Here is a 25,291-nt window from a genome sequence, read left to right on the forward strand (position 1 = left end):
AAAGCAGAACAAAACAGTTCTTCTAGCTAAAGGGAGCCAAAGTCTCACGTTACTTCCGGAATAATTTAGTACAAAGTGTGCCTTAACCACTTAAGCCATATTTTAGTATTTCAGCTATTTGGGGAGAAAAAAGCTCACAATCACAACCCACCGTAATGTGACGTGTAGTGAGCTCATAGATCTGCTATTTTTGCGAAATTATGAAACATGTGGACAACTCTCGAATATAAATCAGAACGGCGGGTCGAAAGTGGTTACGGGTTAGATGTTCACCTGCATGAAGATGGTCTGTGTCTTCCCACAGTGCTGACCACAGGCCTGCTCACTGAAGGTGGAGTAGAGCAGCTGGTGGGCTGGGATGCGGCTGTAGGCGATCCTCTTCTCTCCTCGCAGCATCCAGATGATCACGTCTGGCATGCTGTTCTGGGGCTGGACACACAATAAATTGTTGAATACTTATTTCACTGACGAGAATTAAACGAAAAAAAATGACTAAAACTACGATTAAATATATTGACAATTTCGTCAACAAATAAAAACTAGACTAAAATGTCAGGGAGGGACTAGTGGAAAAGAAATCCAGTAGAACTAAAAAAATACATGTCATTTTATGTTTGGTTCCACTCAGGTGTTGCGCTCTGAAAATAGCAGATTTACAAGACCACAATATGTCATGTCTGAGCTTGTAGATCGGCTATTTTCAGTCTTTGGAATCATATCCCGCTATTCTCTGTCTACTTAGGCCTACTAGTCATCTTCTATAGCAGCAATGGCTTTATTTATTTTTTTCCGAAAACTTTCAAATTTGGGCAAGATTTCAACCCGACCTGAGCCCCATTGACATTCATTATACTCTAATTAAATAAGTTAATATGCATTTCAAAAAGTATAAATTGTGTGAAAAAGATACTAAGCTTGCCTACTGACAGTAAGCACAAGAAATATGGCACAGATCGGTACAGCGGTTTGTGAGATTAGCTCCGGATAAATAGACTCACAGACCACCCTCTTAAGCCCCTTTTCCACTGGCCCAACTCCACACCACTCCACACCACACCGCCCACTTGTGCCAGGTTTTCCACTACAAGGACCTGGGTAGAGTGGTGTGAAAGTGGTACTAAACGTGGTACTAAAAAGTATCCACTCTAGAGTAGGTCTGAGCTAGGCCAAGCAGGGGCAAACACTTCATTATGACTGATCTCTCACTGACTTTTAATTTGGACCACCAGGATATAGTTGTAATATACATGATAATGGATTATATTGTGTTATAACCACTATTATAATCTATTATAGTGTATTATAATTATCATAGTAATACATTAATACTTTATAATGTATTATAATCACAGTTGTAATCCATTATAGTGCATTATAATTAGGATAGTTGTAAAACAAATGTATATTTTATTATAATCACAGTTAAAAGGGTAAATTTGTTTCTTACCGATAGGGGTACTTTCGTGTAATGGAAAATGTAGATATTTGTATGTGGTGCGGTGTGGTGTGGTGTAGTGCGGTGTGGTGTGGTGCTAAAACTGCAGTCGAAAAGGGGCTTTATAGACACCTGGCCTGCTGAGATCATAATTTACTGACAGCGTGCTTGAAAGCAGTACATTTCTGTATGTGTCATGGCTCTACCTCCTCAGCCAGCAGCAGGAGTTTGTCCAGCCATGTCTCGATGTCTGCCAGAGTGTCTTGGATCTCTCTGGCCTGCTCCCTCATGTTTCTGGCTCCGTCCCGGATGCCCACCAGGGCTCCGTCTCGCAGCTTCTTGATCTGGAGGTCCAGAGCCGTCAGGTTGGGTTGGCCATCTATCTCTGGAATGGGTAAACTGGAAGAGCACAAAGACAGGGGTTTAATTCTGTACTGTGTGTGATGATGCTCATGCAACTGTATGGTGTGATCAGAATCCTAACGATAAAGCATTTATCTTTGGATGCAAGAACGTCAAGCTGGGACAGATCCCTGTGATCTACTGAAAATGCAAGCTTTCAAATAATTATTTTTCATTACAGTTGTTGGGAGTGAGTGTTTTCAACCAAATATCATTTAAACCATTTAAATCTTTCCTCACACTTATTTAACTTTTATTTATACAGGGAAAGTTTCACTGTGTCAACAATACATGCTTTCATTTCTGACAACAGTGATATTTACACGCACCCAGTACCTTCCCAGTGCTAGCACAGCATGCTGAGGACAGTAGTATCTGTTAACAACCTACAGTTTGTGTAGGAAAGCTAACATCCTTTTAAACCTGGAGTTGTGAAGGCTAGCACTTTTGCCTGGGATGGCTACAAAATATATTTCTTTTCTTAAATCTTTATCCCACGCTTTCTTTTTTTTTTTTCCTGCCCAGTGTCAATTGTCTAATGTAATTCCGGATGCTACACTCCCTCTGCCAACCTGGGGAGAGCAACGGACTGACCTCATGCTTCTTTCAATGCATGAGGAGTCCAAGCCACTTCTTTTCACCTGACACGGGGGAGTTTCGCCGGTTGGATGTAGCGCGTGGAAGGAACACCTTATTCGAACCAGTTCTTTTCCCCTCCATTAGGTGCTGATGAGGTGCAATTATATTATGGTATATTGGTTAGTAGTGAATACATTTGCTAGTTTGAGTCCTGAGAACCATTTGTAGATGAGGTCAGAAAGTAGGGAGTATAGCATGAAAGGTCACAGCTGGCAGCTAGTCATTGCCTCCTTCCTTTGCTGATCTTTTGAGAGTTTCGATTCCGCTATGGAGTACATAAATTAAGTAGGATTTCTACGTCAGTGCCCCGGCTGACCAGGGGGAGGTAGTTTAGAGACCAAGATTACTGCAGGTTTTTAGCGAGGGTACCTACTCTAGGGCACACATGCAAACTCCACACAAAAAGGCCCTTTTGCCCTCTACACCTTATAGGAGGGTATGGGCACTGATGACACGAAGGAGAGAACACGCCCTCAGTAGGAATCGAACCCAAGACCTTCTATACTAGCTGTGAGGCGACAACGCTACTGACTGCGCCACTGTGCCCCCTATTTTCTATTCTCTAACATTGATCATGGTGTCCCCTGGTACCACATCCTTGTTAACTTTACCTCTCGAGGTCCTCAATGAGCTGGTCGAGCAGCCTCAGCCAAACATCTGTCAGCTGCTTGGCGGGCACCTTGGCCAGGATAGCGGTTTTAAACAGTTCGAGGTTGGATTGCTACAAGATGGGAGAATCATTTCCGGTTATTCCACAGCAAGCACACACTTGTATCATGATTCATGACTGAATAATTCATAGAACAACCCTCCAGGTATTACTATTATACTTAATAAACCAAAGGCTCGTCTTGATTATGTTTGTGTTGCCACTACTTGTGGCAAGGAAAATACTTCAATTTCATAACCTTGATCATTTATCCCTTTTCTAATACATTGTATATCTCTCTCTATATTTGTTTTACAAAAGGGGGGAAAAGGGGAAAAGTTGAGACCATTGCAATAAGTACAGTCTAGTTCTGTTGTCCAATTTCCTTTCAAAGCATTAAACTACTCTTCCTTTCAGGATCAATTCAGCATTCATCTTTTCTTACTCTCACACCTTCAATAAAGCAAGCATCTCCCTCCCTCCCTCCCTCACTTTAAAATCTTAAATTCAATTATGCCACGTCGTTGCAATCCAGACTAAGAGGTTGAAGTCATCATACCAGGCGGTGAGTAATGTAGAGAATGATGTTGACAGCGATGAGGCGGTGGCTGATGTCCTCCCAGAACGACGTGACCACCACCACTGGCTTGGTGTCAGCCCACGGCAGGTAATAGTAGTGGTTACCTGGTCACATTATGCACCAAATGTAAATCATTGTGATAATAATAACAATATTGATATATTACAGCACCTTTCATGCATGTAGCTTTACCAAGTGTCACTAAAAAACGAAGGAAGAGAGTAAAAAGTAATCCTGAATGACGGTGCTCTCACAGTAAATTCCTGAATATTCATTCAACAATCACGGTGCTGGACGTCAGATTTAAGCGCCTGTGTAGGGTTGCACCACCAGAGCGTAAGTTCTGTCCTAAGTTAGGGAGTCAAGTCCTTACTAGAGGCTTAGTATCTTGTATTGTCTTTTGTCAACACAGAGCTGTCCAACTCAGTCTCCACTGGCATGTACACAAAGTCATTGATACACATGCACAGGGTGAGGGCAACCCCGCGCACTGCCCTTCACACAGTAGACTTGTAAATTTGGATTGTATCACCAATTGAATTTTGCAATGACCCTGTTGCACGGTTGCAAAGTAACGCAGGGCAACGCATTCTTGGAGTCTGGCATAGATGTCTACATCGTCATAATTGTCCAGTGGATGTAATCTTTCTCGCAAACCTCGTGGCTAGGATGGAGTTGTTCATTAATTTCAATTAATTTGTCTATGTAATATTCGGCCATATTAATGTTAGGGGTAGTAGCTATACTGTAGTTACTCCTCCTAGGACTTTGTGCTGCCAAAAGGCTCGTGTAAACATTTAGTTATTACTTAGAGATACGTTATGACTAATGTGTGTGGTGCAACAGCTGAAGCCATTAACACATTCATTAGGCTAAGTTCAAACTTGGTGTGAGGTGGTGCAACTGGCTCCTGGTCACTCACCATCCAATCTGGCTAGCCATCGTCAAAGAAAAGGTCCTTTTCCTTTTCTGCGGAGCATAGAAGTCTGTTCTCGAGAGACTACTCACCATCAAACACAGCACAGCTGTACTGGGTGGTGGAGGCCAGCGGCTTGCACGTGGTGTCCAGTTTGTTTCCATAGTTGCCAATGCTGACCTCGAACTGAATTGGCTCCCCGGGTTCCTGTAGCATGCTGGCGCTGTGGAAGACCGCACACAGACAGAACTTCCTCCTCCGCTGGTATTTCTGGTAGGAGGACAAGAAAGAGGAGGAGAGAGAGGAGAGACGGGAAGAGAGAGCGAGAGAGAGATTGGAGTTGAGAGGTGGAGTCAAGACACGAAAAGACAGTCAAGACCATAGATATAGAAACAGGGTTCCCACACATTTTTACCAATTAATTTCCAAAAACTTGGAAAAAAAAAAATCCAAAACTTTTCCAGAATATTTAACCTAATTTCCAGGACTATATAACAATAATTCAGCTCAATAACAAGTCGCTTACTCCTATGCGCAATGCCCAAAGACAGGTAGTGTATGCCAGTGGTTCTCAACCTTTTCAGGCTGTGACCCCTGAAATAATCATAGTTTAACAGGGGACCCCGGCACCCTGGCGAGCACAAAGAGTTGAGGAACTTTGTATAACACGTTTCTATTGTGAAAATAGCAGATCTACATCGCGAGGCGTTGTGAGCATGTAGATCGGCTATTTTCACAATTTCTGCCTCTAATATTTGACAATTTGGCCATGTTCGTCGTTTCAGAGGTATTAACAAAATCAATAACCAAAGACAATGCATAGCTATTTTTTTCCAGGACCTTCCAGGACCCTTGATCAATTCCAAAACTTTTCCAGTACTGGAAAAATATTTTTCTAATTTCAAAATATTTCCAGGAATTTCATGACCGTGGGAACCCTGTAGAAAGGTAGACGTCTCCTCCGTCGTTAGTTTATTCAAACGCACCCTAGATTCTGACATGTCGCGGAAGAAACATGCTGTGATTGGCCAGTAGTCACTTTGAGTGGCAGCACGCCTTCCGAACTCTCATTTTACCGGTCGCTCTAATGAACTACAGCGGCGAGTGAGGTATCTAGCTTAAACAATGAATTCCAAAAACATAGGGAGACACAACTTAATATGATGTTAAAGCACCATACCTGGGCCACCAGGATGTCATCACTGTGGATGCTGTCTACCGTCTTGTCCGCTTTGCTATCAACTTTGGTGGATAACTCAACCAAGACCCTGCCCCTGTATGCGACCCCTTCTCCCTATCCAAACAAAACAAAAAAGTGAGTTATTATATGCATAGAAAAATACATTCAATTAAGTTAGTCAGCTAGAAGAACACAGGGCTGTTCAAATTAGCTGGCCGAACAGGACGTTAGATGACCTAGTAAACACAAAAGCCTTAAAACGCTCTACCATCACAGAAGCAATACAATACACTGGATCTATTTACCTTGCCGTAGTTAAGCTCCTCATAAGGGTCTGGCAGGCCAGAGAACTCCCTGGGACTGCCATACAGGTTGATGTAACAGGGACCAAATGCTGGCAGGAAACCCACCTCAGAATCCCCTGTGTTAACTGGAGTACGAGATACGAAAGCAGAGTTACTGTAACTGTAACATGAGAACAAAGCTAAGCAAGAGCAGATTGCCGGTTGAGGAGGGTTATGATTAGGGATGCACGATATTGAAATTTAGGGCGAAATCAGATTAATTACGTTGTCAAATCGACGATCAAGGATACCGGTATTGCAAAATGTTTCCAGTAGAGTTTACCTTACACCTGTTATACAGTAACTGTGATTCTGGGTGTATTCGTATTACGTGAATAATGGGCCTTCTGATGCACATACTAGTTCAAACAACTTAAATGTAGTAATTGTACTAAACATTTTTAGAACCTTTTGAAAGGTTACCCAGAAAGCACAGATCAGATCTGCATCCTTCATCATCACAAAAAAAAACATTTACATAGTTTTAGCTCACATTTAATTTATATGTTTTGGTTCGATACAGAAATCACGTTTTTAAAGCAGGCATTGCTGATACCAATATAATGACAGCTTAATCATGCATCCCTAGTTATAATGACGGATGAATCATGCATCTCTAGTTATGATGTTAGAAGATTGTGAGGAGACGGACAGAGGCAAGAATGGTGGATGCGAATCATGGGACGGGTATTAAGCAAGTGGCAGATGCAACTCAAACAACATGACGACGACACAGTTAGTGGGACTTAAAAACCCTAAGGCTAACGTCAAAACGGAGCAGACAGTAGCATTATTGGCAATGCTCACATGCGGTAGACTTGCACAATTCTTTGTTACACACAACATGCACGTCACTTCACATGTACATGTACATGCACGTGCTACACAGAGCAATAAAGAGCACAAGTTGAACCTTCGTATGATGGAAATTCCTCAACCGCAGGTTCCTCTATACCAGGAGAAAAAGGACAATTCAAGTACCATTTGTGAGTGGTTCACAACTTTGAATAATATAGAAATAAAAACATACCACAATAAATATTTCACCCAGAATGTCTTATGTAAATAGAACAGCTTATATCTAAGGCAGGGGTCGGCAACCCAAAATGTTGAAAGAGCCATATTGGACCAAAGAAACTAAAAACAAATCTGTCTGGAGCCGCAAAAAATTATAAAAGCCTTATATATCGTCGTTGTCGGGTGGAAACCTTGTATGTCCAAAACTTTGTTTTGAATTTATCATTTAAAAATGAACTAAACTAGTGAAAACAGCCGATCTACAAGCACACAACGCCTCGCGGTGCGAGGCGTTGTGTGCTTGTAGATCTGCTGTTTTCACTACTGTTGTGCGACAGCCTTGTATGATGAAGCAGGGCTATACTTTGCAAAGAAACTTACAAATTTGAAACTTAGAGATACAAGGTTTCTGCCCGACAGTGACGATAAAAAAATCGTTAAAACAAAAAATATTTTTTCCCCCCCATCTTTTTCCATTTTCATACATTTTTGAAAAAGCTCCAGGGAGCCACTAGGGCGGCGCTAAAGAGCCGCATGCGGCTCTAGAGCCACGGGTTGCTGACCCCCGATCTAAGGGATACAACAGCTAATTACAAATTGCAGTATTGACATACATGGGCTGTTGCTGTATTTAGCGCATTACTGTAGATACACTAACTATATTAGGCATTATAATTCCTGTTACAATGGTAGCCTATTCTTCACCTTCTACTTCTCCACCAGAAGAAGCAATCTTGGCCAAGTTCAGGTACGTGGTGCCAATAGCATCATTTCTTGTCAGACGATCCCTGCAATTAGACAACACAACCATTACCATTTTAACTGATGGTCAACTTTTAGGCCTCCAGACAACAATGACCTGACATTGTGTGTTGGTGCACTTACTGTGCCATTCTCTAAATAACCAACAGTGCAGCAATTAGATTCAGTGGGGATTTTTTCATCACCTTCTGTGGAACACCCAGTTTTCCTAACCTTTCCCTTGCACTCATTTCCCTTCAGCCTTCCTGGATGCGAATGATTATGCTCTTAGTGCAAAGGCAAGGGTGACTGTGCGTCTGTGCCTTAATGCCTCATTCACACTACAGATATATAGTTGAACGTTTTGCTTGGTAATTCAATGTAATCTCAATGGAAACCAGCTTTAAAGGCTGGATTCCAAGGACAGCCGACATGCCCAGCCTTTAAAGCTGGTTTCCATTGAGATTACATTGAATTACCAAGCAAAACGTTCAACTATATATCTGTAGTGTGAATGAGGCATTACTGTCAGGGCTGCTCGAAACTGGAAAAACCTTAAATGTATTTTTGAAGCGGTGAAAGACGCTTCCAAGGAGTGGCTTTGTGTGTCCCCCATGTCCATATATGGTCATTTCAGTCCAGAATTAACAGGTTTTATCTGTCCGTTAATGTGTGTGTCCCATGTCCATATATGGTCATTTCAGTCCAGAATGAACAGGTTTTATCTGTCCGTAAATGTGTGTCCCATGTGTGTCCCCCATGTCCATATAATTATGGTCATTTCAGTCCAGAATGAACAGGTTTTATCTGTCCCGTACGTCCAGAATATGTGTGTAGTGTCCGTCCCGGTCTGATGATCGGATGATTAAAAGGATTGGTCAAGCTTCACATGACAATCCGGCCCTCCAGATAAAATCATTCATTCATTCAGAATTCTGAAGCTCTAGACAATTCTATACTCAGATTCACCGCTTCACTTCGAACCGAGGTTTGATTTTTATTCCATGAATTCCTTTTGCAAACCTACAGTATTATGTACATAAGTGAACAGCCAACGGATGGAACAAAAAGGAATTCACACACATTGTCTTCACTTACAGCAGCTCTGTAATGTGGAAAATACAAAGTTTAGGTCGCACTGACCTTCATCGGGTAGCACGCCAAATTCCTGATGAAGATCAATGCGACTGAAACTTTGTACGTTCTGCTTTTAAGAGCTGCTGTAAGTGAAGATTCTGGATTATTTTGTGTCCTTTCAATGCACTTTTTAAAATGTATTAGTACTAATTCACTATAACTTCTCTGGCCATCCGGGACAATGGTCACCAATTTTTTCTAGCATGGATATTTAACTTAAACCTTTTGTTGAAATGCTTTTCCATAATTTCAATAAACAATAAACATGTTATCATTGGATTCTGTTTGTTCACAGTGCACATTTTGTTGTTCTGATTCGATTTTTCATTAGATTTATGTAAAGCAGTAATTATTAATGCAGTGCATACAGCATACATAATACTGAAGTTTGTTTATGCCATAGCTGTGCCAACAGGATCCCAGCACCACGCTAGGAAGGGAAAGGAGTGGCCAGTTTAATCATTGAGTCATCAGCAACAGCATACTCTCATGTGGTCGTTAGTGGGACATGGGTGGATGAATTACGCACACACGCGCGTGCGCACACACACAAAAGCACACACACACACACACACACACACACACAGTGACCACACTCCAGTGTACTGGGGGAAATATTTCCAGTCATCTATTGTACCGAGCCAACCCTCAAATAACTCGGCTACAGCTGCAGAAAACAGCAGTCTCAAAACAGAACTGAGTGAGGAAGACTCTGAGGGGCCTTTTCCACCGGCAAAGAAACCGGTTCTGGTTCTTTCTCCCGCCTATGGGATGAACCTTTTCCACCGAGAAACGGAGTTGGTTCCGAACCGTAAAAGCTGTTTCTGAACGGGAACCACAAAATCCTTGGTTCCTCTGGTTCAATCTGGTGGAAACGCAAGCCGGTTCGCAAGAACGAACCAAGGTTCCAAGAAAGTTAGAACCGGCACTTTTTCTGGAACCGGTTCTTTGCCGGTGGAAAAGGCCCCTCAGTGTTGTAAAACTAAAATGGTCAGTATGTTTCACTTACCAGTCAAACACAGTCAGTTTGATGCGCTCACACATGGAGGGGAACTAGAGCAGAAGACAAAGGAGAATGAGTGAATGCAAAATTGGATTGGACAGGAATGTTATTTGTCGAATCATGAGACATTTATTTCAGCAATTCAGAACACAGTGGGGCGTCCTGTGATCCGTTACCTTGACTTGGAGGTTCAGAAGCTTGTTCCATTCAGGGTTGGCAGTCTTCTCAATGACCGGCGTACAAAGCTAGACACGGGGGGAAAAACATTTAAAAAAAGCTTTTGAAAGTAATGCTACGAAATACATATAACCAATAACTATCTAACTTGTTTTTTTAAAACTTCATTTTCCAGGAACAATGTTGATTAAGAACAACAAAAACAACCTTTTTGCCAGCAAAGCAAGCCTCCAGGAAGGGGTCCACCAGGTTCTTCTTGTTCTCATCCTTTCCAAAGATTTCTTTCACAGACTGGATGAACGCATCGTCCACTGAAATGGGTGATTAACAAGATACACATCACAGAACAGATTGGAGAAACACAAGCAATGTTTAGCTTGACTGTTTTCCGCAATCACAAGCCTCAACATGAGATATGTCATGAGATCATTAGACATTAAGGCAACATAACAAAAACAAAACAAAACAATGTGGGGGTCAATAAGCTAGCATAATTACGTATTATAACATTCATTTGCAGATCATTCACAATTGATAAAAACTGTAATATGGTGGGTGAGTCAGTGAATGGCCTGATTTGATCCCAGTCAACAACTGACCATCAATCAATCTTTGACAATTACTGTACATTTCATATTAATTCAAATAGTCATCCATCCATTTATACTGCCAATGAGTTAGTTTTTCCAATTCAGGAGTATCATTCTTTTAGCTGCCAGTAGTTTTAATGACACTAAATAAAACATTGCTTTGGAATGAATGCAGTCTGTTCTAAAATACAGAGCTAAGGGCAGGCGAGGACATTGTTATGGAATATTTCACTGAGAGCTGCTAGAGTTGCAGTCCAAATGGGTTGGCTCTTGGGACACACAGAGATGTAACTCCTGCAGTCATGCACAGAATAAATCGGAGGATTTTAGCAAACTAAATTATACTCCGTAGTATGGTGGTGTCACTGGCCGAAAAGAACAGCTCTACTGTACAAGCAAAATAATTTATACTCTGTAGCTTGACAGTGTCGCTTGTCAAAAGAACAAGAGATACACACAGTTGTGTGATGGGAGTATAAATTAAGCTGAAGGCACTAGGCATTGTGCAATGTTTTCTATGTTCCATTGCCATTAGTAATCCAACTAAACATCATATCTAAATATTGCTTAGCATAAACACTTTTGCCCTTTGGGGGTCATAGGTCATTCATTAACTTTCTCTAGCTGGTTCAGTGTTGTGCAAACATCCTTTATTCCTTGAGTTTTGCCTCGACAGACATCGCCAGCTGTTACTGGGTCTTCCTGGCTTTCTTTTCACCTATGGATACCTGGCTGGTCGTGTAGAAGGGTGGCTTCCACAAGGTGTGCCCAATCATCCCCAATACCTACATTTGATTAGCTAATCTAATCCGGTCTGATTTATAATGGTTATTTTACGCACAACACATTTGGTAGTGAATATTACAAAAACATATAGTGGTAAGCTTAAGGCCTCTATTGAACCGTCTTTATAATGTAACCCTGCCGTAGGAATGCTATAGGACAGGTGGCCCTCTCCAAATGTCATCACTTAATGTGCCATCAACATGGAGTATTTGTGAGTGAAGGTGAGGTGTGAATAAACAGAACTCACAATCTTGAATCATTAACACTTTGACTGCCACAAGGCTTTCCTATTTTGGCTCTGTGCACACGGTGGCTCCCGTTCCTGTTCAAAGTATTTTCTTTCAGAAGGCTTTCCTATTTTGGCTCTGTGCACTAAGTATTTTCTTTCACGCGGAGTAGAAGAAATACAACCGCGATGATCTGTGTGTAAGCTATGGTCCATAAAAAACAGGCCGTTTTGACCACCAGTTGATATGGGAAAAGAAGCAGAGTTATCTCCTTGTTTCTGCAGCGAGATTATATACAATGGGGAAACGGAAGTCACCAAAAGCGGCTTTCGCGACGCATCATGGGAAATTAGTGTTTTTTTGCTCACTAGCGGCCTCATAGGGATAAACCGGTCTTACTCTGGGGAATGTCCTCGGCCCTGAAGACCTTGAGTGACAAGGTGACCCATCGCAGAGTTACGCCTGCTGGCAGGAGAAGGTTGCTCTCTATGTCGTCGTGGTCATCGTTAGGCTCCCTCTTCTCTGCCTGTGTGTGTGAGAAAGACAGTCAGACAAAGCGTGAGAGAAAAATATAGAATGTGTTCATTGAGAAAGCAGGTACTGTCGGATCATTGGTCAGAGTGGAGGATCCTTACCGGGGGCTCGTCCCCTGTTCCCACCACGAACATGCTGACTTTGAGGTAACCCTTGGCCCCCTGGCTGGAGTCATCTGGGTCATTCAGCAACAGCCATTTTCTCATGATACAATGGGCTGTGATGGAAAACACACACAGTACACACAAATACAGGAAGTATGTAAATGCAGAAAATGTAAGCACATGGCAATTCCCTACATAGCATTGTACGCACACACACACACACACGTAGTAAATAGAAAAACATATACAAACATTTACAAAGGAGTAGTGCAAACGCATGCTTGTGCACACAGTCAGTCACACACACACACACACACACACACACACACACACACACACACACACACACACACACACACACACACACACACACACACACACACACACACACACACACACACACACACACACACACACACACACGAAAACAAAACAATAACCTCCATTGACCAAATGTAAATGACACTGTGCATGCAAATGCAGTTTGTGGAGCCGTGTGACGACTGTAGCTTACAGGGTTCATCGTAGATGTAGCCAACATCCACCTGTCAGAGACGAGAGATTATTCACATTAATAATTATGAAGACATTCACTTTATACGTGTCACAATGTTAGCATATAACTGTGAGGAGTGCACCAGAGTGAGAGACAGAGATCTAGTAGAGATACCAAGACCTGTCAAAGTATGTACCTTGTACTCCCCCATAAGACTGTCCGCTCTTAGAGAGTAGGAGTTGTACACCTGTGGAAAGGGACATGACATTTGAGCACCGGCACCATGGCATACTTTTAATGTAATGTAAAAAGAAAACAGTAATATGTGGATTGATTATGCTTTTAGTGAAAAATATAATACATTTTTTATGTGAAATAACGTCTGTCTTATTTGCCTTGCCACTTCAAACAGGCATATACCAAAGACTAGGCAAGCAAAGTTAAGCCAGACCCTGGATGAAGGTGTGAATATCTGTCAACTGAAACATACAATACTACTTCCACCTTACTGGTAATCTAAACTGTTGTGTTCTGGTAAAAGGTCATTGAACTGGAGGTTGACTCATTCTTTCTAAAAAAATATATATATATCAAGTTTCATAGTGAATGCATTTATTTAGCCAAAATATGAAAACAGAATTTCCTGCTTGAATGGACTCCTCCATTGGTGAACAATTATCTATATACCTGAAGCTCTGATGCTCTAATTGATGTATACACATTTATTAAAGAACTGGTAGAAACACCACTGGGAAAATATAATATAAATAAAACGAAATGCCTGCGCGGCCATGGGATAATTGCGACAGTCAGGTCAAAACCTCCACTGGCTGTCAGTCAGTCAGTCTGTCCGTCACATCACACTTTTCCCCTACTCATATCTCCGCCACTGTTGCCCCTATCCATGCCAAACTTTGCACACACACTCACATGGCCCTTTTCTAGCGCCACCATGAGGCCGATTCTTGCAAGACACATTTTTGGACACTGCTCCTACAGATTTTGCCCTAAAATCACGCAAACCGGTACACAGTATCTCTACAGTCATGTCATCAACATGCATCGGTCCCATCTAGCGCCACCATCTGGCCGATTTCTGAATAACACATTTTTGGACACTGCTCCTACAGATTTTGGCCTAAAATCACGCAAAGCGGTACACAGTATCTCTAAAGTCAACTCATCAACATGGATCTGTCCCATTTCCCATATTCCCTCCGGATTGGCTACCAATGCCTTCCAAAGTTTGTGTATGTGACGTGACAGTCGCTTATCTCCCGTTTTAGGGTGTCTTACTGGTGTACTGTAGATGCATATGTTTCAACAATGGAGAGTCAGTCAGTCATTAATGGACATGGACCAGGACTATTCAAGCCCGGCCCAAGGGTCCGTCAAAATATTCTGATAGAGATTCACTACCATGTATGCCAGTGAAACAGGAACACAAGTAGACACTGCTTCATTTATGAAGGTCACAAACTGAGATGGTTGGGCATGCGAGGTATATTTATAGAATGCATAGGATTCTAAGAATTAACTTTACTTACTCGAAAGCTGATGTATTTTTCAAACAGATCTGATGGTAGCATGTGCACGTTGAAAAAGAACATCTGAAAGAAAGATAACACTTGGATAAGACACTTAAAAATAATTTAAAAGAATTGAGCTTCTAATTACAAGACACTCATTTTAAGTTGAACAGCCCTATATGGCTCACAGGGAAGTGAGTGTACCTCATCAAAGAATGGACTGTTTCCCGTCTTGATCCTTGTCCTGTGGGTCTCCCCACAAACGTTCACCTTCACCACCGGCTTGACATTGTTGCCCGACAACTGGCGAGCCTCAATGATCCGGACACGGATCTGAAGGGGATATACAGAATACGAGTCAATGTATGGATACATAATAATTCCCAAAGATGATTTATAAGAGTAATACTGGGTAACTTTAATGTGTATGAGAATGGCAAATTCTGATCAAGAATAGAAAAGGGAGGCACTTCAGACAGGCATAAAGACTGGGCAAGCGTTATTTTTCCAGATTATGATTAATTAACAATTTAAATAATAAAAATAGGGAAAATAGGAGAGCTATAAGCTCTCAATGCAACGCAGCATTGCAAGCTTGTATATCAGCAAATTACAGCAAATTATTACACGGGTGATTGATCACACTAATCGATTTAGCCACAAGCCAGCGTCTATTCGTTGATATACAAGGAAGAAAAACTGAACCATTTTTGGTTCTAAATATTGGTTTCAAAATATTTCCGTTAATTGCAGAGCCCTAGTAGCACTGCAGCATTCAGCTAAAAAACGTCACCTGGAAGTCCTGGGGCTTGTTGGTCAGTGTGCGGTGGCTCCGTGACCTCCTAGCCAGCCGCTGGTTGAAGTTAGGACGCTGACCAGCGGCGGAGGGGGCCACGGCTGTGCCACCCAGACCCCCATCTGCCTCGTTCTCACCACCCTCATCACCGCCACCAGCTGAGGGGTTTTAAAACCAGAGATACAGAATTAATCTTATACTTAAATAGATTTTCTTTTTTAATCTATCCATTTTTGTGTAAAAAAGAAACATTCATATGATATAGAATTCAGTAGCCCGACACTCAGCCTGAATTGCATTTCGTTTCACTCCATATCGCCAAAACAACATTTTAAAGGGGTGTGATTCAGCGAGTCTGGAACCAGGCTAAGAATTCAGTGCTTCATGGCCACAAACCTTTTTAGCCCCATTGATTACTTTTAATTCTAAATTCATCATTCTGCTAAGAGTTCAATGTGTTTTAACCGACAATTTTAACCATATTCTTTTAAGACCAGGGAGTTGGACGATAAGCAATTTACAGAGCATGTCATTCATAACATGACCTACTCTGATGAAACCATTAAACCTTTGCTGCAAGCTGCTGTTTCCTTAACGACCTCTGGAACCTACCAGCATCCACTGTGGCATCGCCTCCATTGGGATTATTTGGGTTTGACCCGGCATTGGCTGGAGGATCATAACCAATCACAAGGTCGATTGTAGACTGGAAAGAAAGTGATTCGCTGGTTTACCAACTGTGCTACCACGACATGTGATTGCATTTATCATAGGATTAAGATGCAGGAAAATTAGTTGGAGTGATGAAAACTTACTCCGATACTTTGACCACTTTCATTGACCAAAGGCACGTTTTTGGATGGCAGTGACCTCACTTGACCTGCTGCAAGGTCTCTCAGCGAGATCTTGGCAGAACCGAGGAACCTTCCAGGGAAAAAACAGAATACAGATCAACAGATCCAAACTGGCTTGGGAACACCTCGGTATACTCCCTGAGGGAGTGGAGGAAGTTGCTCAGGATAAGGAAATCTGGAGGTCTCAGTTGGAACTGTTACCCCCACGACCCGATTCCGGATAAGCGGTTGAAGATGGATGGAAGGATGAAACAGATAAATATTGAGTGTTGAAAAGATGTTACGGTATATAGTGGACAGAGAGAGACACAGAGAGAAAGACAGAGCGAGAGACAGACAGAGAGAGAGAGAGAGAGAGAGAGAGACACACAGACAGACAGACAGACAGACAGACAGAGACAGACAGACGCATGCACTGTACGCTGGATTACTGGATAATGTCACAGCCACAAAAGGGGCACTAGGAAGGGACTCCACCCAGAGCTAACAAACCCTACCCAGGGAGGCAAACCAAACACACCCAGGGAGATTCAGTCAGAACACCACAGAAGCTATGAAACACAGAGGCTATCAAATACAGATTGTGCCACTTACTGTTGGAAGATCATATGAGCATATTAGCACACCATTTGCATTTAGATCTCTTAAAACCATGAGTAGATCACAAACCCAGAAATATAATAATAAGCTGGGCTTTTGCTACTTTATATACAGTATTTAGAGTCAAACATGTCTCCACTCATATACAGTGAATTCGATATGATCAAATGCAAATTTAGTTTTCTATCACCTTAAGTTATAAGTGCAGCATTATTGGTTCGACTGCATTATATCCTGAACACAGGACTATTGGTTAGATGGTGTAATTTCCTGAACAGTGTTATTTCCTGGACAAAACATTTTGGGGGGAGACAGTGTTATTAGATGGATACAGCATTATTGTCTTGGCAGCGATCAGAGCTGTAAATATAGAGTCTAAAAAGGGAGGGATTCTCCTGTGATTTGGTGATTCCATCTCCCTGGAATGCAACCTCATAAAATCTGATGAGATGACCAGTAATCCTCAGTCTTGTATTCTGGCAGTCTCTTGCAAAGGGTCTTATTGGAAACCTCACTCTGGGGTTGTTCCCTCAATGCATGAGACTGGAAAAGTCTTAGTAAAGCCATTTAATCTGATTCCCAGTTATTTAATGGCAACTAATTCGAATGAGAGATTGGTTAATTAGTTTGTCGGTCGATCTGACTGATGTACAGTATACAGAAACATTTGGATTCTGAACTTGATAACTGAATCAATTATTACTGAACTGAAACATGACATGGATGTGTTGTATAACTGTATCCTAACATAAATTTCAGTGATATGGCCCTAAAAAAAGGGAAAAAAAAAGAAAAACAGAATTATATACTTTATTTAAGAGAGTGGGAAGGGTCAGTGTTACTGTTTGACTAATACTCAAACACGTATCGCGTTGTTTTGGACAATGAACAAAGGCCCTTCAAATACTTCCACGCAAACAGCAGGGGCACAGACCCAAAACAGACTTTGTGACCATTGTCACAAACGAGTGAGTCACTGAGAAATATTCCAACACTGAGGGAAACAATGAAGCACAGAGCTGATGAACTAATCTGTGCCGTGTTATTTGCGTAAAATAACATGATATTTGTGATTTTCCATTCTCCAGGATGTTAGGTTCACATTCTGGTCAGACAGGGGGATCCATCCATCCCCATAGAGTTGTCACAGAAAGTAGACAGGTTTCCCCCTATAAGCCATTGTCCTTTCCCAAGTGTTTCCCTGTATGACGAAACCACGGCATGCCAAATAACTAGGATCACCCATCTGTGAAGGGAGGGCGGTGGGAGGTTTCAACACAAGCAGCCTTGATTTCCTTGGCTGTGTTTTAATCTATAACGTTACTCCCTTCTGCCGTCATCACTCATTTCCCTACGCTGGTTTGGAGAGATGGAGGAGTGTGAGTAATGCAGTGAACTGATAGAGAGGTATTTACTTACATTAATCTCAGAGGGTGGGAACAAGCCTGGTCATAAAGCGTGTAGCAACTGTGTACAGTATGCTTCCCTGATCACAGATGTTACAGGATCTTTTGCCCATGCCCATTTTTAGCACCTCAAAGCAATCGCAATACACAATCAGTAGATGTCAACAGCACTCAATGTTATTTAACCCAAAGCTATGAAGCACCAGGGAAAATACACAGATGGGTTGTGTGAACTTTTAGGGATGTTGGATTGAATTCATTCTGCATCTCTTTGCAGCTTGCGGCCTTGCGCTAACCTTAATCCTAATAGTTAAATGCCTAACCATAACCCTTATATTATGAAAAATTGCAATCAAATCAATCTGGGGTGCCAAATTGTTAATTATTTAATGATCTCCCCACTAGTTGGATGATATAATCTTAGCCTGTCAGAATCATATGTTTTCCATTACAGATTTTCACTTTCATAATTTTTCCCATATCAAGTTGAAAAATGTGTAGCCTCTGGAGAAATAAAACGCAATGCTGGACATCCAAAGACTCAAAGATCTTTCCCTCAAGCTATCAGAGCTCTGAACAAGGACCCAGCTGTCTTTAAACTGTAAATATCCGGTCAACAACTGAACACACACAGTCATTTTGGGGGCAATCTCATTGCACAAATTCTTCTTTCCATTGTACGGTATCTAGCTCCGAACCATTTGCACATAATATGGAATAGTCTACAATATATTATGTAGCTGAAAAGGACCTCGCATGAGGTGAAATTGAGGTGAACTGAAATGATTAAATCCTACTTTATATATTGTACTAGATAAACAGATTTTATACAGTCAAGTCATCAAAATGCATCTGTCCCATCTAGCGCCACCATCTGGCCGATTTTTGAAAAACACATTTTGGACACTGCTCCTACAGATTTTGCCCTGAAATCATGCAAAGCCGTACACAGTATCTCTACAGTCATGTCCTCAAGATCATGGATCTGGATCGGTCCCATTTCCCACATTCCCTCCTGATTGGCTATCATTGCCTTACAAAGTTTGTGTATGCGACCTGACGGTCGCTTATCTCCCGATTTAGGGAGTCTTACTGGTACAATGGCTTAAATAAATGCCAGGGCCATTAATTGAAATATTATGGCATATGCAACACCTTGAGCAAGCTGTGATGTGCCTGTGTGAAACGTTGACAATCTATTGCTCGACATGAAATGGGAAATGATAAAATAATATCTATTCAGTCAGTATAGCCCACACTTTTGTAATGTTTTGTGTTGAAATAAAATCAAGTCACACAATTCCCAAAAATGTATCACAGGGCTTTTTAGATTGCTCAGAGTGCAAATCACTGTTTGGTCAGGAACTGTCTAGCATCATCATTAACACATGGACTGCCTGTTTCAGCTTACCCAAGATTTTCATTCTGAATTCATGTGTGACTCCTGGTGTATTCAGTGCAAAGGTTGTACCTGGCACCGCCAGGGAAAATGGAACTGTGACATCACGAGGCCAGCTGCTATGCAAACTTACAGGGTGCCAGGGCCATGGAAGAGCTCATGAGGCAGATGTTATTATTATATTTTACCTTTATGTTTCACAAACATTCGTATGTTTTTGGTTGAATATATGTTGAAATTTGTCATCGTTGTTGACAGCCCTAGTAGGGTCATTCAATACCATTACAGCCTACAATGTGCACGGTCTGAACCCTGCTGGCAAAATGAAATAATGGGTAATGTCAGACAGTCTGAGCTTTGACCTTTCACAGTTCACAGCAAAAGTAAGCAACTGCCATGGCCTCAGCATTCCTCTCAGTTCAAATACCTGATGCTCACTGACGAAAATGATCAGACTCATGACTAAATGAGATGCACAAGACTGGACTGCAATTAACATAAACAGCCTTATGACCATCTCCCGGCCAGTGTAGAGAGTAGTGTTCTAAAATTCAATGAGCGCAGATAGAACAAGTTTAAACTCTTCTGTGTCGTTGCCAAGGTTACGGAGGAGAAACAGCAGCTGCAAAACTATTTGGGAAAACCAAGCAGAGAGCGACAGAGACTTCCTACTCTACTCCCCCCTCCCAACTGTTCACATCATTAGGGAGGGAGTGTGTCAGCTGGGCCGGCCCAGTGGAAAACTTTACTAACTTTACATGGCAGACTCATGTGCACTCATGAGCTAGAGTCGCTTATGAAAAGCTCCTCCCACAGTAATGACTGAGCCAAGCCCCGGAGAATGCAGTGAAAATGTATAGTCACAGGCATGAACTGAAAATATACATGGCCGCTTTTGACACACTTCATATGACACTCTGGTTTTGATATATTTCGATGTTCTTAGCACAGACAAGACTTTGATCACTCTAATTAGCAAAACCATGGAAACATTCTCTGTGGCTGGTCTACAGTAGATTGGTCCCATATGTGAATCTGTCTTCACTGCACTGTGGAAATAAACAACCAGCCTGTGAGTGAAGCATCACAGCAACGTTTGAGTTACTCTGCTTCACTCCATGTCACACTTTGTGAGCGACCAATGTATTATAATTATGCTCACTTTTAACAATAGCCTTGGTAACACTGACGTCTCCGATATTTCTGTGTACGCAGCAAATCTTCAGGACACTCAGTATTTTATAATGTAGGGACAAAGTGAACTCCAACATGGAGTCTGGTCAAAAGCCCCAACATATTCTCTCATATTTCCAAGTCATGCATTCTGGCTCTTCCACGTCATTCTGAATGTTTTCCTTTCCTCCGTCACAGTCATGCCGGGGAGCGATAGAGAGAAGGGAAGACAAACAGTGCTTAAGCCATTCATTCATTGTTGTTGTTTAACCAGGATCCCAGCTTGTGCCCACTCAGCCCGTGCAAGTCTCAGCATGGCAAGCAGGCAGGGCGTGGGTTACAGTGAGGCCGGGAAGCAAGACAAGCAGCCTCTGTAATCTGTAATAGTAACTGGACTCAAATGTTGGCTTGAAGTGCCTATCCAAACGTATCATTTTCCTTAAACATTACTGTGGCGTTGTAGGTGATAAAGCATAAAGCCACAGTGAAAAAGGGGGGACCAAAGGGGACTTTGTTATGTATTGTTCCTTAGCAAGAGCCTGACTGATATATTTGTCATCCAGACAATATTGGCCTACACAGAGAGAGAGAGACACACACACACACACACACACACACACACACACACACACACACACACACACACACACACACACACACACACACACACACACACACACACACACTAGGGCATTAACGACTTGTGTAAGTTTTTTGCAAGTTGACTGGACTCAGTAAAAAGTTGAGTTGAAGTCGACTTTATCGTTTGATAACATCACAACTCACACGACCCCCCCCCAATTATTTTGCCTCTAAAATGACAAAACATTGGCCAAATTGTCAAATATAGAGGCAGAAATTGTGAAAATAGCCGATCTACATGCTCAAAATGCCTTTTCAACTTCCTCTGGTGGGAGTCAACTTGTGTAATGAATTCGACTGAGTCGACTTTTTCGTTAATGCGCGCGCACACACACACACACACACACACACACACACACACACACACACACACACACACACACACACACACACACACACACACACACACACACACACACACACACACACACACACACACACACACACACACACACACACACACACACACACACACAGAGTTGGTTAAGAGATGGTTTGCAGTGTGAGACATCATGAGGTGGGGCCCCGGAGTGTCTGTCTCTCTTACAACACTTCTATTTCATCAGGTGAAAGCAACTCCCAGTAGCCAGGCAGTGGATTAAGGGGCTCATTTTGTGTGGGGTCTTTAACTCACTTATCTTTCCCAATAGTTTCATAGTCTTTCACAACGACGTCGATGTAGGAGGAAGAGTCCAACGCAGAGCCTTTCAGATCAAACTCAAGCACCTGTAAGGACACGACGACAGGAGAAAATTAGACAATCAGCCATGGACCTTGGACACAATTTATCATTTGTCGTCTGCACGCAAATAACTGATTGTCTAGCAAAGAAATGCAAATCAGTTCTTTACAATGATTTACACTGTTGTATGGTGAATAGTGAATTAGCCGTCATTATGGAATATATACACTTGTACGCACAAGGGACTAGTCTAGTATGTCATTTGAACACTGTACCACCAATAATAGATATTTGTATTGTTTATCAGGGAGGAAAAAAACTTTCTACATTTGACTTCAACATGGTGGTGTGTTCCTCACCGCCATTATTAACCTTGCTATTTAAAAGACAAATACAATTATTTAGTTTAATGTTACACAGGACAGCATGTATTAATTTATATCACATCACAATCCCATGCAATCGTAGACTATATGATGGAAACAGATATCACATTTACAGGGGAATCTGTAAAAGAAATCAAGTTATATATTGGATTAAATGTGACCAATCAATTTGCCTTTGCTGGAATGCATAAGGTTCACATGGTGCATGTGTGTGACTGTGTGTGTGTGCCTGCGTGTGTGTGTGTGTGTGTGTGTGTGTGTGTGTGTGTGTGTGTGTGTGTGTGTGTGTGTGTGTGTGTGTGTGTGTGTGTGTGTGTGTGTGTGTGTGTGTGTGTGTGCGCGCGCATGTGTGTGTGCGAGAGAGAAGATTACCTCATTCCACACTGGGTTCACCTCACTGTCAATTGATTTGGTTTTCTTCTTTTCATCTGAAAGTGTAATGCATTTTTGTGAAAAACTAAAGCCAGCCGGCTGTAGGCCATACTGTCAAGTTTCTCGTTGGTACATGATTTGACACCCATGCAAAGCAATCATCAGGTATTATATAATTTGATCTGTCTGGGCAAGGTGGGCGACGCCTTTAGTTCTATCAATGCATACAGTAGTAACACAGCATCCCATCCAGGTGAGTTACATCACTGTTTCTGTAAGTGGACAGGGTCACTTGAAAAGGTTCCAAAATGGACCATTTAAACTCATTGGTTCCCAAATTGGGGTCCGAGGACCCCCAGGGTTCCTTGAGAGAGTTCCAAGGGGTCCCCAGCTAAATCATAGTTAGGGACCAAATGGACCCTCATGAGTATTCACTATGTAAATTGGGGTCCCAGATATTGAAATGCTGTTAAGTGGGGGACCGTAGCCTAATGCATGATGTCAAACTGGGGGGGGTCCTTGAAATTAAAATGTTTGGGAATCACTGCTAGAGCCATACAAATCTTCTCTTGTGCGGGTCCCTGACATATATTTTCAAACAGGGATCCATGGGCAAATAAGTGTCAATTTGGTGGTCCTTGACATGAAAACTCATTCATTCATTCATTCAGACCCTATTCAGACCTAGCTCTGGGTGTAGCCTATACAATTGGAATTTGGTTGGGTCCAAAAGGCAGTTAAGATCTAGTCAGGAGGCAGCAGTCAGTGTCCTCCGACCTCTACTCTGCTCAAGTCGATGATGTTGACAAGACGGAAAGCTGGGCTATTTCTCAACCACTGCGATTTGAGCGCTCTGCTCATGAACACTCTGAAATCGGAGTGGTTGAGAAATAACTGCAGTTAATTTACCAAGGGAGGGTCAGAGACAAATAGATCAGGCTACACTACAGTACAGACTTAAGACAACTCTTGCATTTTCATCTTTTAAAAATGCATTAAAATGAACTGATTTTTCATTTATCCCCGTGTATAAATATGGATTATTATTAGACCTACCAGTTTTGTAACACGCAGATGACTGTTGTCTATTGTACAAAACGCCGCAAAACTTGCACTCTATAGTCGCAGATAGACATTTTTCTGACAGCAGTCATAAAAAGCATGACATTTGGAATAGCCTAATTACTTCCTTCAGAGGTGTTACCAATTACACTAATTAAGACTCTTTTGGCGTGTGTCCCTAGCCTCCTTCAAAATTGGTATGAAAAGTCACCTTCAGACAGCTTACCAGTGACTTGTAAATAGACTTATGCCTCATTCACACTACAGATATATAGTTGAACGTTTTGTTTGGTAATTCAATGTAATCTCAATGGAAACCAGCTTTAAAGGCTGGATTCCAAGGACAGCCGACACGCCCAGCCTTTAAAGCTGGTTTCCATTGAGATTACATTGAATTACCAAGCAAAACGTTCAACTATATATCTGTAGTGTGAATGAGGCATAAGCCCCCATGCTCCCCCCCCTTTTCTCTTTTTCTGCCTTTGTATTTGATGTTATGCTTTTGAAACTGATATTATCCTAGATAAAGTAGGCCTACTATGTTCTATCCGTCTGTCTTTCAATGTTATATGAGATACTTAAAGTGTGGTTCCTGTGGAAATAAGCCTCGGCTTTCTAGGATCTCCTTTTAGTTGACCTTGTACCAGTGATTTGTACTGTCATGAAACTGTACTTTTTTTCTATTGCAAACTTCTAATAAATTCTTCAATCAATCAATGTAGTAGAGCCAATTTCCCAGTGAGCCAGCACCCTATGCACCCTCTGGTTTGAATGGAACACAAATCCAAGGGGATAACCTGACTGGGGTAGACAAAAGAAACTCTCTTACCTTTGAAAATCACAGTTGTGATGGGATCAGGACTGCCAACCCTCTTTTTAGGCAGTGCCTTAGCGGATTCTACTACAACTCGCAACATTGTGAAAAAATAAATAAATAGCCTAAACTACAAAATCAGTCTCATTCCACAAGGCTGTGCGGTGGCATCCTCACTGCCGCCCCATCACTGAAGCCAACGGGCAGGAGAGTGGAGGAAATAGCTCACAGTCCCACATGTGTAATTTAGGGAAAATGGGGGCGGGTCACGAGAGTCGAATTATCCTGAGTGGCAGCCCTGTGCTGCCACCCCGTGTGAAGCTCTATGACCATAGAGTTATAGGGCTATGACATGCCGACAAGTTGTTGAGAAATCCACAGAGGAAACACATTATATGAATCTTAGATGAATAGATCAATTAATGTCTCAAGAGCAAATCACGGATTGTTATCCTGTTTAAATTTACTTAACAGCTTTGCTTCCATCTAGTGGTTATTTAGGGTCGAACAAACAACTTTTTTTTTTTATAAATCTTTATTCAAACATCATGACGTACAATTAACAAGACAATACGAAACAGACAATACAGTACAGTACAACACAACACAAACACAAACG

The 25,291-nt window shown here is 41.9% G+C and overlaps 1 protein-coding gene across 1 annotated transcript in view; it reads right to left on the bottom strand.

Annotated features, from left to right (window-relative positions):
- The window catches only part of LOC308303133 (myoferlin-like), a gene marked incomplete at both ends in the record, with an annotated part of 54,619 nt that extends 29,844 nt beyond the window's left edge, over positions 1-24,775 (bottom strand). The window contains 23 exons of the mRNA XM_080747456.1: positions 274-429; positions 1,642-1,834; positions 3,088-3,197; positions 3,685-3,809; positions 4,714-4,891; positions 5,802-5,915; positions 6,107-6,231; positions 7,868-7,950; positions 10,050-10,093; positions 10,220-10,288; positions 10,428-10,531; positions 12,223-12,349; positions 12,459-12,574; positions 12,976-13,006; positions 13,154-13,204; positions 14,505-14,567; positions 14,691-14,819; positions 15,280-15,440; positions 15,895-15,988; positions 16,098-16,206; positions 21,991-22,082; positions 22,797-22,852; positions 24,688-24,775. Coding sequence (XP_080603582.1) covers positions 274-429; positions 1,642-1,834; positions 3,088-3,197; positions 3,685-3,809; positions 4,714-4,891; positions 5,802-5,915; positions 6,107-6,231; positions 7,868-7,950; positions 10,050-10,093; positions 10,220-10,288; positions 10,428-10,531; positions 12,223-12,349; positions 12,459-12,574; positions 12,976-13,006; positions 13,154-13,204; positions 14,505-14,567; positions 14,691-14,819; positions 15,280-15,440; positions 15,895-15,988; positions 16,098-16,206; positions 21,991-22,082; positions 22,797-22,852; positions 24,688-24,775 — 2,418 coding nt within the window. The remainder of the gene's footprint in view (positions 1-273; positions 430-1,641; positions 1,835-3,087; positions 3,198-3,684; positions 3,810-4,713; positions 4,892-5,801; positions 5,916-6,106; positions 6,232-7,867; positions 7,951-10,049; positions 10,094-10,219; positions 10,289-10,427; positions 10,532-12,222; positions 12,350-12,458; positions 12,575-12,975; positions 13,007-13,153; positions 13,205-14,504; positions 14,568-14,690; positions 14,820-15,279; positions 15,441-15,894; positions 15,989-16,097; positions 16,207-21,990; positions 22,083-22,796; positions 22,853-24,687) is intronic.
- Between the last annotated feature and the right edge of the window lie 516 nt (positions 24,776-25,291).

The sequence above is a fragment of the Nannobrachium achirus genome, assembly GCF_963921795.1.
Source record: "Nannobrachium achirus genome assembly, chromosome: 18".
NCBI lineage: Eukaryota > Metazoa > Chordata > Actinopteri > Myctophiformes > Myctophidae > Nannobrachium > Nannobrachium achirus.